The sequence below is a fragment of the Cimex lectularius genome, unplaced genomic scaffold (genome assembly GCF_000648675.2).
Source record: "Cimex lectularius strain Harlan isolate CLEC.00 unplaced genomic scaffold, Clec_2.1 scaffold119, whole genome shotgun sequence".
Taxonomy (NCBI): Eukaryota; Metazoa; Arthropoda; class Insecta; order Hemiptera; family Cimicidae; genus Cimex; species Cimex lectularius.
In genome coordinates this window covers 729,917-744,072 of record NW_019392789.1, presented here as the reverse complement: position 1 = coordinate 744,072, position 14,156 = coordinate 729,917, and the positions used below count along the sequence as shown (strand labels likewise).

Genomic DNA, 14,156 nt, shown 5'->3' with positions numbered 1-14,156 from the left:
GTCCAAATCCGTGACACGCCAACCTGGTCGTCCCGCTGCTAGCCAAAAAATGAGCGGTCCTCCTTCACCCAGGAGTTACACAGTGAGCAGTAACAGAATCATCCCACAGAGAAGAGTAATTAAGGTAGATAATTTTTCACCTAAGTTTGAAGAACCAAGACAACTTTAGATTATTACTGGTTAAGTCAAAAAACGCCTTTGAATAATCAAGTTTCTTGTAAAGTAGAAAACTGTTCTAGTAGTTGTAAAGTAGAAAAATGTATGATTCAAAAACCAAAAGTTAGAGAACCATTTTTCATGGTTGTTCAAGCAAAGTTAATATTAAATTCTTGGGAAAGTGTATTGAACTCCTTAACCCCTTAATTATTTCAACCGTCGTAATTTTGGGAAGTACGCAGTCTAGCAATACAAGTTATATGGCAATACAAACATACTTATTGCTTTATTTTTGTACTTAGGTTCTTCCCCATATGTTTTTTAGTAAATAAATAACACAAAAACATTGAAAATAATGACAAAATAGCTTAAATTTATAAATTAGTATTTAAATTTGAAAAAACTGCCTTGGTTTCATACTTCTTCTTAAGAACTACTTATTCGAACTTTAGCTTTTTAGTAGCACAAATGCAAAGAAATTGTTATTTCCTAAGTCAAAATATCTTAAATATGACGTCGCAAATTCAATCAAATTTGATTATTTATGTGAAATGAGTAAACGAATGTAATAGTCAAAACCAGCGAGAATAGGCGGACCAGGATCGGAGACGATGACATTCCCAATAGTTCATCTCGATAATTAATGTCTTCCCTGTTGTTTTTAGATTTATCGGTTAGTGTAAAGAAAAAAATCCTTGTGGAAGCTTAAGTTCTAAAAAGGGATCTGTGAAGTATTCTTGACCTTATATTGACTAAGGTCAGGTCATCTTTGAGCGGTACTGGCAAGTATGCACCCCTTCAACCACGAGAATTTTCACTGCTGCTAGGTCGAATAAAATAATGTAATCCAGGACAAATTATGCTTTAAAAAAGTAATAATTCTCTGCTATTTTTCCAATGAAAATAGAAATTTTAGAGCATGATTTGACATTAACTAGTGCAGTATTTATAGTATTATTGCCTATTGCAAATCTTTAATGGATATTTTATCATGTCAGTTCAGACTTAATTTTTCATAAATTAAATGTGCACTTGTTTAATGAGCTTATTATCTTCCGATAAATAAATATTCGGAAAGATAAATGGGCAATTATTTTTCTGAAAAGAGTATATTTTGTTTGTCCAATATATTAAATGGCAGGTAATAAAAGCTTCGGATTTATGAATCATTGTTTGCCGTTGTGATTTCGGTGTTGGGGGTGAGTCATCGTGAAGCCCTCGATGGAGTCGACGCCGTTCAAACGGGTGGTTCAAAGTGGGTGGTGGTCAATTGATAACAAAAAAGAGGGTTGATAACTTTCCCGAGCATCACTGACCTTTGTGCATCCCTGTGAACTTGTCCTTGAGCACGGCGAACTCGTAAATCGGGCCGAACTCTTCGAACATGGGCCTGAGGTGTTCTTCGTTCAGGTGCCTCGGAATCTGCCCGACGAAGAGCTTCACCGCCCCGTTCTGCCGGTCCGAAGAAGGGCTGCTCGGCCTGCTGGGGCTCCGCTCTTCGAAAACCTCCAGCGCATCCTGCTTCGGCATGCATTTCGACTTCATTGGTGAATCTGTTATCAGCATGTCTTGGTCTTCCTCGTGGCCGTGTTTGTCCGGAACAGGCGACCAGCCGCCCAGGCCTTTACGCCTGTACCGCACATAAACCGACTCGACGACGCACTCCAGCATTAAACAAACCAAATTTGTCAAAAAAACTAACAAAACCAAAATGCACTCAAAAACCGACTGACGACCCCGCACCGTCTGTCGATGTTACACCGTGAATTCCACCTTGGGACACTGTAGGAATAGTGAATACTCGAGGGAAACACCTGTTACTGCTTTTCCTGGAAACTTTTGACTCGACCCCGGGGGCGAAATATCAATGTCACAGCCAGCCGTCGTTCCTGCTGACTTCTCCCGCACGGAAACAACCGTTCTCCGTGTTTATAGCACAAAACAAAACGAAAGAACGAACGGAGTCTACAACAGAACATACGTTAGATAGATGTGGCGTGGAGGACGCTAGCAACCCTCCCTATTCCACGCCGACCCCACCAACCACCCCCAGTTCAATTAAACCATCCCTTCCCTGGGGGCGGCCATTCAAGACACACTACTATCCATCGTAAAAACATGGATACCACGTGTTATTCACGTGCGCTACCACAACATCATAGAAATAATCATATTCTTCGATGACATTAGGGGGCGGGAATTACGTTCCGGTTCATGACCTTTAATTCCAGTCGAAGCTTTTGAAAAAAAAAGATCAAATAAAGATCGACTCGAAATTCCGAGTTTATATAGTATATTTCGGACAGTGCAATAAAAACCCCGCTGATCGTCCTGTCATGATAACAACGTGTTTTGTTCTTATATCGGCCGTGGAAAGAGGTAAAACAATATGAAATGAAAACATGAAAGACAGCACACGATCTCTTCATTCGACCGTAATTCCTCTGGAAGTCTTCCATGTCGGAGATACCACAAAATCGCTCTTTAATTTTTTTTTAATGTCACATTTAAATAAGATTTTTTTATTACGAGTAAACTCCATCAATTAATTAATCAAATGATTAAGGAGTGGTATAAATGCAATCTGCAATCTTCAGGCTCTTTTTGAAAAACATTAAAAATCATAAAATATATTGTAATTTATTACAATTAATTAAGGTTTTTAGTTGAGATAAAAAAAGTCAATGGCACGAGCGGGAATCGAACCCACGATCTTCGGCTAGATACGCTGATGCTCTACCCCTTGAGCTATCGTGACCTCGATCCACTCGGACACTAACTTCCCATCTCAACCACACCTTTCGAATTTTCCCTCCTTTTTGCCATTTTTCAAATGTCGTGTAATCGGATTGGATTTTCGGCGACAAATGAAATGGCCACGGAGTGGATCGAGGTCACGATAGCTCAAGTGGTAGAGCAGCGGCGTATTTAGCCGAAGTTCGTGGGTTCGAATCCCGCTCGTGCCATTGACTTTTTTATCTCAACTAAAAACCTTCATTAATTGTAATATATTAATTGGTCAAGCGGACCACGAAATTAGTGAATTTATTGTAATTTAGTTGTTCTAATCATTTTATCTACCTATCGTTACAGGTTTGGTCTGTTTGACGCGGTTCAGCTTTTCGCCTACTTCAGTGCTGTGTCTCACAATATTTATGATTGATATGATATCTATATAATAATAATAAGAATATAGGAAGTTTAGAGGCCGACAAACAGCTGCATCACCGACCCTTTGCGTGTTTTTACGTCTTTTTCTGGTCTTTCACGCAGACATTTAAACTTCTCTAAGTGTATATACTAAAATGCTAGCCTTCTTATTCGTACCTCAGGTTGTTATCTACAGAATAAAATATACAATACATATGTATACATTGCAGTCTGGTTAATTTACTCCCCCAGAGTAAGCAATATTCCTCGGAGTGGTGTTAAACAACTCCTGCCTTTCACGCTAATAAATTAAATCTATTCCAATAAATTAACTAACATAAACACAACACCCGATACAAACATAGAAGTCTGGTCACATCACTCCTTCAAAGTAGTCATACTTCATTATAGCTAATAATTTGCTTTTACTATCTAGACCTCCCACACACCCCTGAGTACTCGGTGTCTCACGGGATTGGTTGAAACAACCACTAGGATATCTGTATTTATAATTAATTGCGTATATTTAGAAAATCGCACGAGTTTATCGTCAATTTGAAACTATTTTTACAATACAGTTTTTATAAATGTATANGTTTTTATAAACATTGTTTAATTATGATGGTTAGGAGTAACTTTATTTAAAAAAATTAAGTTTAACAAATAACTTATTAGATGGTTGTGCTCATAAAAGTTAACTAACAATTTATTACAAGGTTTTGCTCAAAATAGTGCATTAAGAACAAAAATTGCGTTGCGATTGTGATAGTGATTATTGTGATAAACGCTGTGGACTGTACGCGACGTGTGCTTGCGTCGGATAGATGTGCACACCCCACCAAAACGTGGCAAGGGTGTGCGTCGCAAGCGTCGCATGGCGTAGCATCGGGTAAGTATGTTCCTGGCTTAAAGCTTTTTTCAGTATTAGGAGTATCGGCCACTTTTTCACTTATAACCACTCTGCATCGAGGTATGGTATTGAAGAAGAAAGCAAATTTAGCTGCCACTGCCAAGCTTTCGACCTATTTTAAGGTCATCATCATGGCTTATATTTAATTCACATTATGAAAAACATATTTTTACAATTGATTTAACAATCAATAAAACCACACAGATCTTTCTCAAATTTGCTTGAAGACCAATTGATTCTCAACATTGCCGAGGACTGCAACCATGTACCAAACTACCACGCTGGGAAAACGTGTGCGAATTTATCAATTTGCCGCTTGATTTGTTCATTGATCTAGTGATTTTATCAAGCATGAATTACTATTTTAAATATGATAAAATATGATAATAAAATATATATGGAGGTTGATGGTGTGGCGACGGGAGGTGTTTTGTCCCCCATTTTTGCAGATATACTAATGAATGATATGATTGATTGGGTTTTAGGTCAGATAACTTATAATACAAGGTTATATGTAACTTGTTTCTGATTTTTCCAAGGGATAATTTAGACAATCTCCCTTAATAGTTATCATGAGAACAATTCACATAATATGAAGTTGAAAATATTGGCTCTATTCCCTATATTAGACTTGGAAGTGATCAGAAGTCCAGCAGGTACATTGATGCATTGGTGGTATACAAAATAAATCAACTCTGACAGTTATTGCAACTATTTCTCTTCTCAGTCTTTTGGTGAAAAACTGAATTGTAGTCATTTGATACGTAGAGTTTTCTCACTAAGCAGCATATATTGCTGGAGTAATGTTAAACGGTGAGCTTTCCGAATTTTAAAAAATAACAACTAGAAGATATTGGTTAGTAGATTGTTAGATATTAATTCAAGGAAGTTAATAAATATTGAAAAAAACCAATAGAAATATGAACCTCCTTTCACGTTCAAGAGTACAACGTTCGTCTAAATTAAAATATTTGATAAAGAAATACATACACGACATCAATTGTTTTTACAAATACATAAGGAAAAATGAGTTCTTCACCTACTAAACACAAGGATGAAGAAGAAATGTTGAATTTATCGAATGTTACATTTCTCGTGTAATGTATGTTCAATCAAATGCATTGGTCAAACAAAACAAAGAATAAAAAATAGAATTTATGGTCATGTTTCTGATTTTAGGAATAAATTCAGAACTGGATAACTGTCGTGAACGATCACAACATTCAATATCAAGTAGGCACAAATTTGACTTTTCCAATGTTGAAATAATTGACAAAGAGTCTCAATTACACAGAAGTGGAATAAAAGATTTTCTACATACTAAACTGGAAAATACTAATTGTAACATTCAAACTTCAACTATGGGCTTAAGTTTAATGCATGAAGGTCTTATTAATTTTGAAAAGTAGTCTTTGAAAACGATAGGTGGACCTCCGAGATGTCAATACTGTTACAGTCCTTGGCAATGTTGGGACTGAGTCGGTCTTTTAGAATTTAGATCGCCTGTAAAATCTTAAATATCTCGATCTGTCTGACATATTTAAGGTCGTTTTGTAAGTTCTATACAGTTATATTGATTGCTAAAGCAATTGTAAAAATATATTTTCCATAATGTGAAATAAATATAGGCCCTGATGATGACCTTAAAATAGATCAAAACCTGAGTAGTGGTAGCTTAAGGTTTTTTTATCAGTTTCCAATGCTTTTTATGAGGTCATTTCTGGCCTTGGTTTTTCCTCTCCCTGCAGTACGAATCTTGCTTTGCCTTCGCACCAACGTAGGTCATGTTCCGCTGTTTATGATTCTCTCTGTTCATACATATACTTCCAGAGCCTGCAGTGTACCATCATTATAGTCCTAACATAACTATGCTTAGTTTAGTAGTTAAGCTATTAGTTTCTGCGATGTCCCTTTATTCTTAACCCATTTTCGTTGGTTCGTAGGTGTCCTCAATTTATCGGCTTTCTGGGTGCCTTCTGCCCTGCAGAGGCCCTGGTGCCAAACAAGGTTATTTTTTGTACCCCTTGGTGCAATCCAAACCAGTCTGATTTCCTAAAGATGATGTAGATGCCACTAGTACGGCTTGACTATCCGAGTAAAAAATTGTCATTAGTAATACCCAGCTTTTTTATCTACAAGTCACAGTGTTCATTCAGGTATAATGTCATCATATTTTATAGTCAATTTCTAAAAGTTTTCTTGAAGTGAGTGAAGAACCGGTCAATGAGCAGCTATTGATGATGTCAAGGCATGTACAGTAAGTATTGATGATGCTGATTAACTTGTTTTTTTAAAAAGATTTTTTTAATGTGCATTGTAACTGTAATTTAAGTAGTCCCCATCTTAAGAGGCTTGCTTTATAAACATTTTACGCGATTTTTTAAATTGTTTTGTCTAGTATATATAATGGAGAATTGTAATCCAAATTTGAAAAATTTGACAAGAACCTACTTTTACGGCTCGATAGAGAAAAAACTCGCCGCGTTCTTCCATTAACCATTTTCACGGGGTTGAAGTGGCATAAACAATTTTTACGCTCTCCTTATAAAGAGCTATGAAAAGATTTATGGATCAGCACTAGAAGAAAGGTTTTCCTTGCACATCCGACATTATTTTCCTGAATTGCCTTTTAGCCGGGGAAAGTGGTTATGAACGGAATGGGCCTCACCTCGGGGGGCACGTTCCGTAATATACGGATTTCGTGACCGACGTCTGACAATTTCGACAACAACCTTTGAAAATCTCAATGGTTTTATTTTTTTTATTTTTTCATTTTTATTTGTAGCTGTGGCAATAAGGTTTTACAATAAACCAACAAGCCAAATAAAAACCACAAGTTTTTCCCTTTTATAATAGCATTTTCGTATTTTATAAATAAAAGCTGGTTTCATTTAAGAGATGAAGAAATTGTAGGCAGTATCGGCCTCGACACTCGCTGAAAGGGCGACACATGGCGTGAAAGCGAGTGCATTAATTAATTTACCATTCAGGAACAATTGGATTTTGCGGAAAGCATATGCTGTAACTTAACACAACGCTTAGGCATAATATTCACTTTCAGCCTCTGCACATAAAACGCTTTTAAATGGACGACTCACAATTCCAACGTCCTATATAACTTTTTAAAAATTTTAACAATTTTGTAGACAAAGTCCTATTTATTATTGGAATATACTAACCAAATTTCAGGTGATGTTAGCTTATAATACTTTTATTTAATTTTGTATTTAGGCACTACCCATCAAAAAAACTGACCACCGGGTTTTTGCAGGAAAAAATGGCCAACTTTCGAAATGCATATTTTCTCAGTCTTTTAAGTCACAGACCTGTGAAAGGTCTCATTTTTTAGAATGTTTTGCATTGACCAAGTTGACATTCTTAAATATTTTCCTAGCTTCAGTCATTCATCAATAAATTCAAAAACTCGAAAACATATAAATTTTTGCATTTATTATGAAAACTCACAGCCGAAAATAGTCCTGGAGCGACACCCTTTAGCAATCGATAGGAAATTTTAGTAAGCTTCCAATTGGTCACCATCCACTTTACCCGATATCTCAACCGTTTTTGAGTTATTTGCGATTTTTGAGCAAAAAACCTGGTTTTTTACGTGCTCATGGAAAAACGGATCAATCTCTCTCCCGATTTTACCAACCATAAAGCTATTGTTTCAATACATTATTCAAAGCCAAACTGCCTAAGCACCTGTGAAATGTGAAGGAAAAGTTGATTTTCCATGATGAGGTGAACATTATCGACAGCAGTCTGCATCCAAAAAAGTCAAAGTAAGAAAAAGGTAAGAATTGTCGCTTCGCTTTCCACTTTTTTGAAAAAGTCCTCGGAACAAAAGTTGTAGAGAGTAAAATTTTCGAAAGCATGACGGTCCAAAATTTATGCATTCTTGAAAATCGGGAAGGCTAGTGATCGGTTTTTTCCACAAGCACATCAAAAACTACGTACTTTACCCAAAACTCACGAATAACTCGAAAACTGTTGAGAAATCTGACTAAGTGGAAGATGACCTTTTGAAAGCCTATTAGAATTTCCTATTGATCGTTAAAACGCGCCGCACCAGGGCGATTTCCTGGCTAAACAGCTCAAGTAGGAGTTTCCGTAAAAAGTGCAAAAATTAACATGTTCTTGAATTTTTAAATTTACTGATGAATGACAGAAGGTAGGAAAACTTTTAAAAAACCCATCTTGTTCAGTGTAAAATTTTCTAAAAAAATGAGCCTAGCATAGGTCTGTGACTTAAAAGGTTGAGAAAATATGCATTTCCAAAGTTGGGCATTTTTTCCTGCAAAATCCAGATGATCGGTTTTTTTATGGCAGTGTATTTTTGATAGTAAGTATTAATATTTATATTTTATTGTTAAAATTAACAAATAATTTAGTCTGACTTGAACGACCTGACTTGAGGCAAGGGTACAAAGGAGCCACTAACTTTGGCGCAGATGAAACTTCAAATCCGGAATATACGATAAGATTATTCAAGGATAATTATATTGTACGCTTAGCTCTCCTCTCGTATCTATTTCATAACTGCTACTAATCCGCTGTTATATACGGAGTTTCCTTATCATTAAAAGTATTTCATAAATCCTCACAATATCTTAAAACAAATCCCAACTCTTTTTTCTTTTCTTTTTTTGTGGGGGGGGGGGTTGCGCTGCCATATTACCCATGAAGTTTTCTATTTTCATTTTACTGTAGAGCGAGATCGGCTGGCCAGGACCAAGTCCCCGCCGCGCGCCCGCACCCACTCATTCAGCTCCATCATCTTCTCATCTTCTAAATTTTCATGGTTGAAGATAATCAAAAAGAAACGTTTATCGACTTTAGAAATCCATAGATTATGTTGAAAGCTGATGGATTGTTGCTTATTAGGACAGATTCTAAGTTTATTGGTTTGGAAAGGTTTGGGACTTTGCTCAGATTTTTTAGCAGTTTGTCTCTTTCATTTTCATATTCTGGACATTCAAAAATTATGTGGGAAGGATTTGAAGGGCAATCGTAAGTGGGACGGTTCGGAAACGATGCCAAACCGATCTCTTCTTGTAGCTACCCCATAGGCTATGATTTGTCTTCAGTCTAAAAATAGTAGAATAGAACTCCTTTGACATTCCTTCTGGGCTATCGCCTTCCGAAAACCATGGTTTTTTCTTGAGCTCAGGGAACAGTGACCTGTAATAATTGCCAACATTTGATGCGTTGTATTTTTCTTGCCACAGATTTCTACAAAACCTTTCCAAAAAGTTTTTCCCGCCATCTTTAGGAATTTTAATGTCAAGGGTTGGACCTGATGTTGCAGCCTCCTTTGCAAGTGCGTCCACCGTTTCATTTTGCCATAAGACTGCATGCCCTTTCACCCAACACAATGCCACCCTTTTTCCCATGATTTTTGTGTCAAGCATTTTCCTACAGATTTGGGCAAATATATAGTTTCTGCATTTACATTCTGGGGTAATGTTATGTATCCTTTCTACAATGCTTTGACAGTCTGTGAGGATACAAAATTTAGAATCACCCAACTCATTAGAACTCGCCACATGTAACCGGGCAGAAAAAAGAAGTAATAAAATTTTAAAAACTAATCAAAATTAAATAATGTCCAATAAATCTGTAAATTACTGCATTATGTCTGTATATATATGTTCGACTTAAAAGCCACACCAGCGGTTTGTCAGGGTTATAAGTAGGAGAGGAAAGAAATCTACGCCCTTATTTCCTTATTCAAACTCGACCAGTGAAGATGAAACGCCAAAACGAGTAAATAACGTAAGTTGAATAGCAATCAATAGTGCTAGGTCAGGACTATAAGCAGGCAGAGGAAAGAAATTATCACACCTGCGTTCTTATTTTAATACTTTAAAAAAATGAATCTCTCAAGATTGTAAAATCTCAAAACGAGTCTAACGGTCTAAACAAAACCTATATGACGAGCCTAATCTTCAAGCCATTATCAGTAGCAGGTCAAGTTTATAAGCAGAGAGAGGCAAGACTCCAATCAACGTCACCACAGAAGAAGAAATGCCAAAACTTGTTTAACAACAAAGTATAAGCTACACAACCTGTCTAATCTCCACGCAGTCAAATTTCAACTACAGTGTCGGTCAAGGTGATAAGCAAGGAGAGGCAAGGCACTAACAGACCTGCGTTCTTATTCTAACACTTACGAAATCCACCAACTAATACGGTAAAATTCCAATCCATGTCTGACGGTCTAATCATAACCAATATGACTTGCCTAATATCCAAGTTATGATAAGTGGCTTGTCAGGCGCTATAAGCAGAAGAGGAAAGACAACAATCAACCTACTCCTTACATACTTATATAACCTCAACACAGAAGAAGAAATGCCAAAACATATTTAACACTCTAGCCATAAACTACACAACTTGCCTAATCCTCAACCAGTGAAAAATTCAGCTGCAGTGGTTGGTCAGGGGGTTAAGCAAGGAAAAGAGAGACACCAATACACCTGCGTTATTATTTTAAGGTTTACAAAATCCACCAACAAATATTGTGAATTTCCAAACCTGTCTGACGTTTTAAGCATAACCTATACGATTTGCCTATTATCCAAGTTATCATAAGTGGCTGGACAGGCTCATAAGAAGAAAGAGTCCAACACACCTATGTCCTTCTTTATACGCACAAGCTCACTAATGAAGAAGAAATACAAAAATGTGTAACAGTCTAGAAATAAAGTCTACTACCTGCCTAATCTCTAAGTCCAAAAAGCAGTGGTTGGTAGGAGCAAGACCCAACCCACCTACCTCCTTATTTCCATCCTTGCACGATCTCCTCACTTAAGATGAAATGCCGAGTTTCTTGACAGATCAAATCAATCTCAAATTCTCAAAACCAATCTGAACCAAAAAAGAGACTCTTTCTGATGGTGCAGAGAAAAAAAAATCTTGTAAAAATAATGTTACTCTTCTGAACTTTTAGTCTTATTATTTGGCAATATTTGACCTTGATAAACAGTTAAAAGTTACGCTCTTAAGTTTGCGCCTTCAGTTATTAAATTCGGAGTCAAAATGGACATAAGGCGGCATTCTCGGGTTTGACAGAATTACTCAAAAAACATCTAATTGTTTTCCAAATTTTTCATCCCTCTCTCGCCTTACAAGTCAATGACATTAGAAATTAAAGGAAAAGGAAAGGAAATTGAATTAAAGAAGGAAAATCAAGAGGACTTTATTTGTTTGACCTACTTTCTGGGCGCCATTCGTATTCATTGAAACTGCCCTCCACTCTACATGACGTCCTAGTCTCAAATGAAAAGTAGGGATCATTGAAAGAGTAAAAAGGCAAATTTCTTGTAAAAATAGTTTTTACCGACTGTGTAGAAAATTTATTTTTAAAATAATTTTGAGAAGATTCCTGCCTATTGTCGTTTTTGTTAGTTCAACTTTCAACCGTTTTAATCTTGGGATAATCATTGACCTGTGAAATTTTCAATATTTTCTTAAGCTTCTGAAGAAACTCATTATCATGTAAATACATGCTTAAACATCCAAATTTTAATTTTATACCCTTCCCAGAATTTTGTGCTATCAAGTCCGGTTAAGACAAAAATAATTAAAGAAAAAATATTTTGTATATAACATACACTTTTTGTTCACATAACAAAGGTCTGTTTATTTATGTAAGCTATCGTTAACAAAGCAATACCTGGATCTGTTCGAGAAACTAAAGACTATTTTCTCTCCCAACCCATTTTTTTGCTAATAATTTACGCTCTATCATGTGCCGCGATGAATCTTTAAAAACACTCGATTTAACAAAATTTTCCTTCTTCCTTTGCGGTGAATATTCAACAAATTGACACTAAATCCGAGCGAGGTCGTGCATTTGACGAGGAATACTTTTTACTTTTTTTAATTCTCACTGTCTGAAGATAAACGTGTTGCCAAAACTAGACGACCGCTGAGAAGAAGAATAACTTCAAACTGAGTAAAATAAATGTCAGATTTATCACATTTCTATCAAAACCAAATAAACCTCTTTTTTGTTAAATTCACTAGTTTTCGTGGTCCGCTTGACCAATCTTTCAATTAATCAACGTTTTTTTTAGTTGAGATAAAAAATTCAGTGTCACGAGCGGGATTCGAACCCACGATCTTCAGCTAAATACGCCGCTGCTCTACCACTTGAGCTATCGTGACCTCGATCCACTCGAACACTAACTTCCCATCTCAACCCCACCTTTTGAATTTTCCCTCCTTTTTGCCATTTTTCAAATGTCGTGTAATCTATTTGATTCTCGGCGACAAATGAAATGACCACGGAGAGCGTTTAATCATTGCACAAGCCCAAACTGAAAATCGTAGGTTGATAACAACTATAATAGAAATGAAAGAGGAAAAATGTTATGTGTGCAAACAAGACTTTGATCAACTATTTACAATATACATTTTTGTTACAATAAAACAAAGAAACTCTTATAATAATATGCCAGAATCGAGATCTTTAAAGCTAGTAATAAACCGGATCGACTGATAATAAGTAATTAATTCGGGTTTATAACTTGTATCTTTACTTGTGGACGGTCCTATTATCGATCGATCTTCTTTTCAATCCCTCAGAAAACGGACTTCGTTCGTTAGGAAACACAGTACAAGGTTTTATTGTGTACGATTTGCCACTGGGAATTGGAACGGTGCTCAATCTTTTCGGAGCGATATCGTATTTATCGGTTGGTTGCGAGTTTTCTTCACTTAAGGTTTTTTTACATTCTCTCAATGCACAATAAAATTTTACGGTTCGATGTCTGGAAAGTTTTCAAAATTTGTATAATTTCCTGAGAGAAAAATTGCTAACAATTACTTGTAGTTTCAAAAAAAATTAAGTTTCTTAAAATTTGAATTTTTGTTAAATAAATTTTAGTATTTTTTCAAGACTAAGGACTAACAACCGAATTACCATTGCATCTCTCTTTATTTGTGTTAGTAAATATATTTATATTAGTCATTACTAATCGGAGCTTACCAGTGAAGATGAAATACTAAAACGTGAAAAACATAAATTACATGCTTAATACCCTTGTAGTCAAAAAGCCATCATCACTGGATGGCCTAGTCAAGGTTATAAGCAGGGAAAGGCTAAAACCAACGATGTCTGGAAAGTTAAGTTATCATTATCATTATAATTGCGTTTATTCAATAATTATTAGATATTTAGGCTAAACCCGTACAACGTACAACAGTTGGTTCGTTTTATTTGTTTTGTTTTTTATTATTTCATTCATCAGTTAATGAAGCTTTTTTCAAAATCTAATTTTAGTCGCAGTTAAGTAATCATAAACCCTTATTTAAAGATCAAAAAAATATTATTTTCGGTGTATTAATTTCATTGTTGTTTAGGATAAAAACAAAAATGTTCTATAACTCAGTATATTCCAATTTGTTGTTTTAAAAAAATCAACAAAATATTGCTTTTTCGCATATTTTAATAAAAATTTTGTAAGCAAATTCAGATAACGGTCAAAACTTGGATTTGGCATCATTGTCGTGATTCTAGCCTTATAAAACAAATAAATACCGACTTTCGCAGCAATCGGTGTAAATTAATTTTTGTCTGGTAATTTCGACGACCTCCTGAGTGGTTGACATTCCTAGTACAGACTAGCATAATTTTTCTCAAAACCTGGAAGACCGATTTTCGCGGTATAATTCGTTTTGAAGAAATTGTCCAGTGCATTGTATAACTGTATCAAACATTAAAATCGGAATATTATTTCCATTTAAAAGGCTACTTTTCAGACAAAAATATTTTCTTATTTTATGTTTTTTCTAGTAAAAATCCTCTCTATATGTTTATTCTCTATATGTTGTTAAAAAGCTACGTTTCTCTCCTTTCAAATGGTATGTTTGAACTTAAAAGCGTTTTAGCCTTTTTGGAATTATAGCCGTCAATAGCGGCTTCTTAAAA

General features: G+C 35.7%; 1 protein-coding gene across 1 annotated transcript; it reads right to left on the bottom strand.

The window, feature by feature from the left end:
• Window positions 1–1,464: 1,464 nt before the first annotated feature.
• LOC106664166 (CUGBP Elav-like family member 5) lies at window positions 1,465–1,827 on the bottom strand. The gene has a single exon (XM_014389620.1). It carries the CDS (start codon window positions 1,825–1,827, stop codon window positions 1,465–1,467), a length of 363 nt encoding a protein of 120 aa, XP_014245106.1.
• Window positions 1,828–14,156: the final 12,329 nt, after the last annotated feature.

Coding starts and splice junctions, on each gene's coding strand:
- LOC106664166 (XM_014389620.1), bottom strand. CDS start 1,827: ATGCTGGAGTGCGTCGTCGAGTCGGTTTATGTGCGGTACAGGCGTAAA.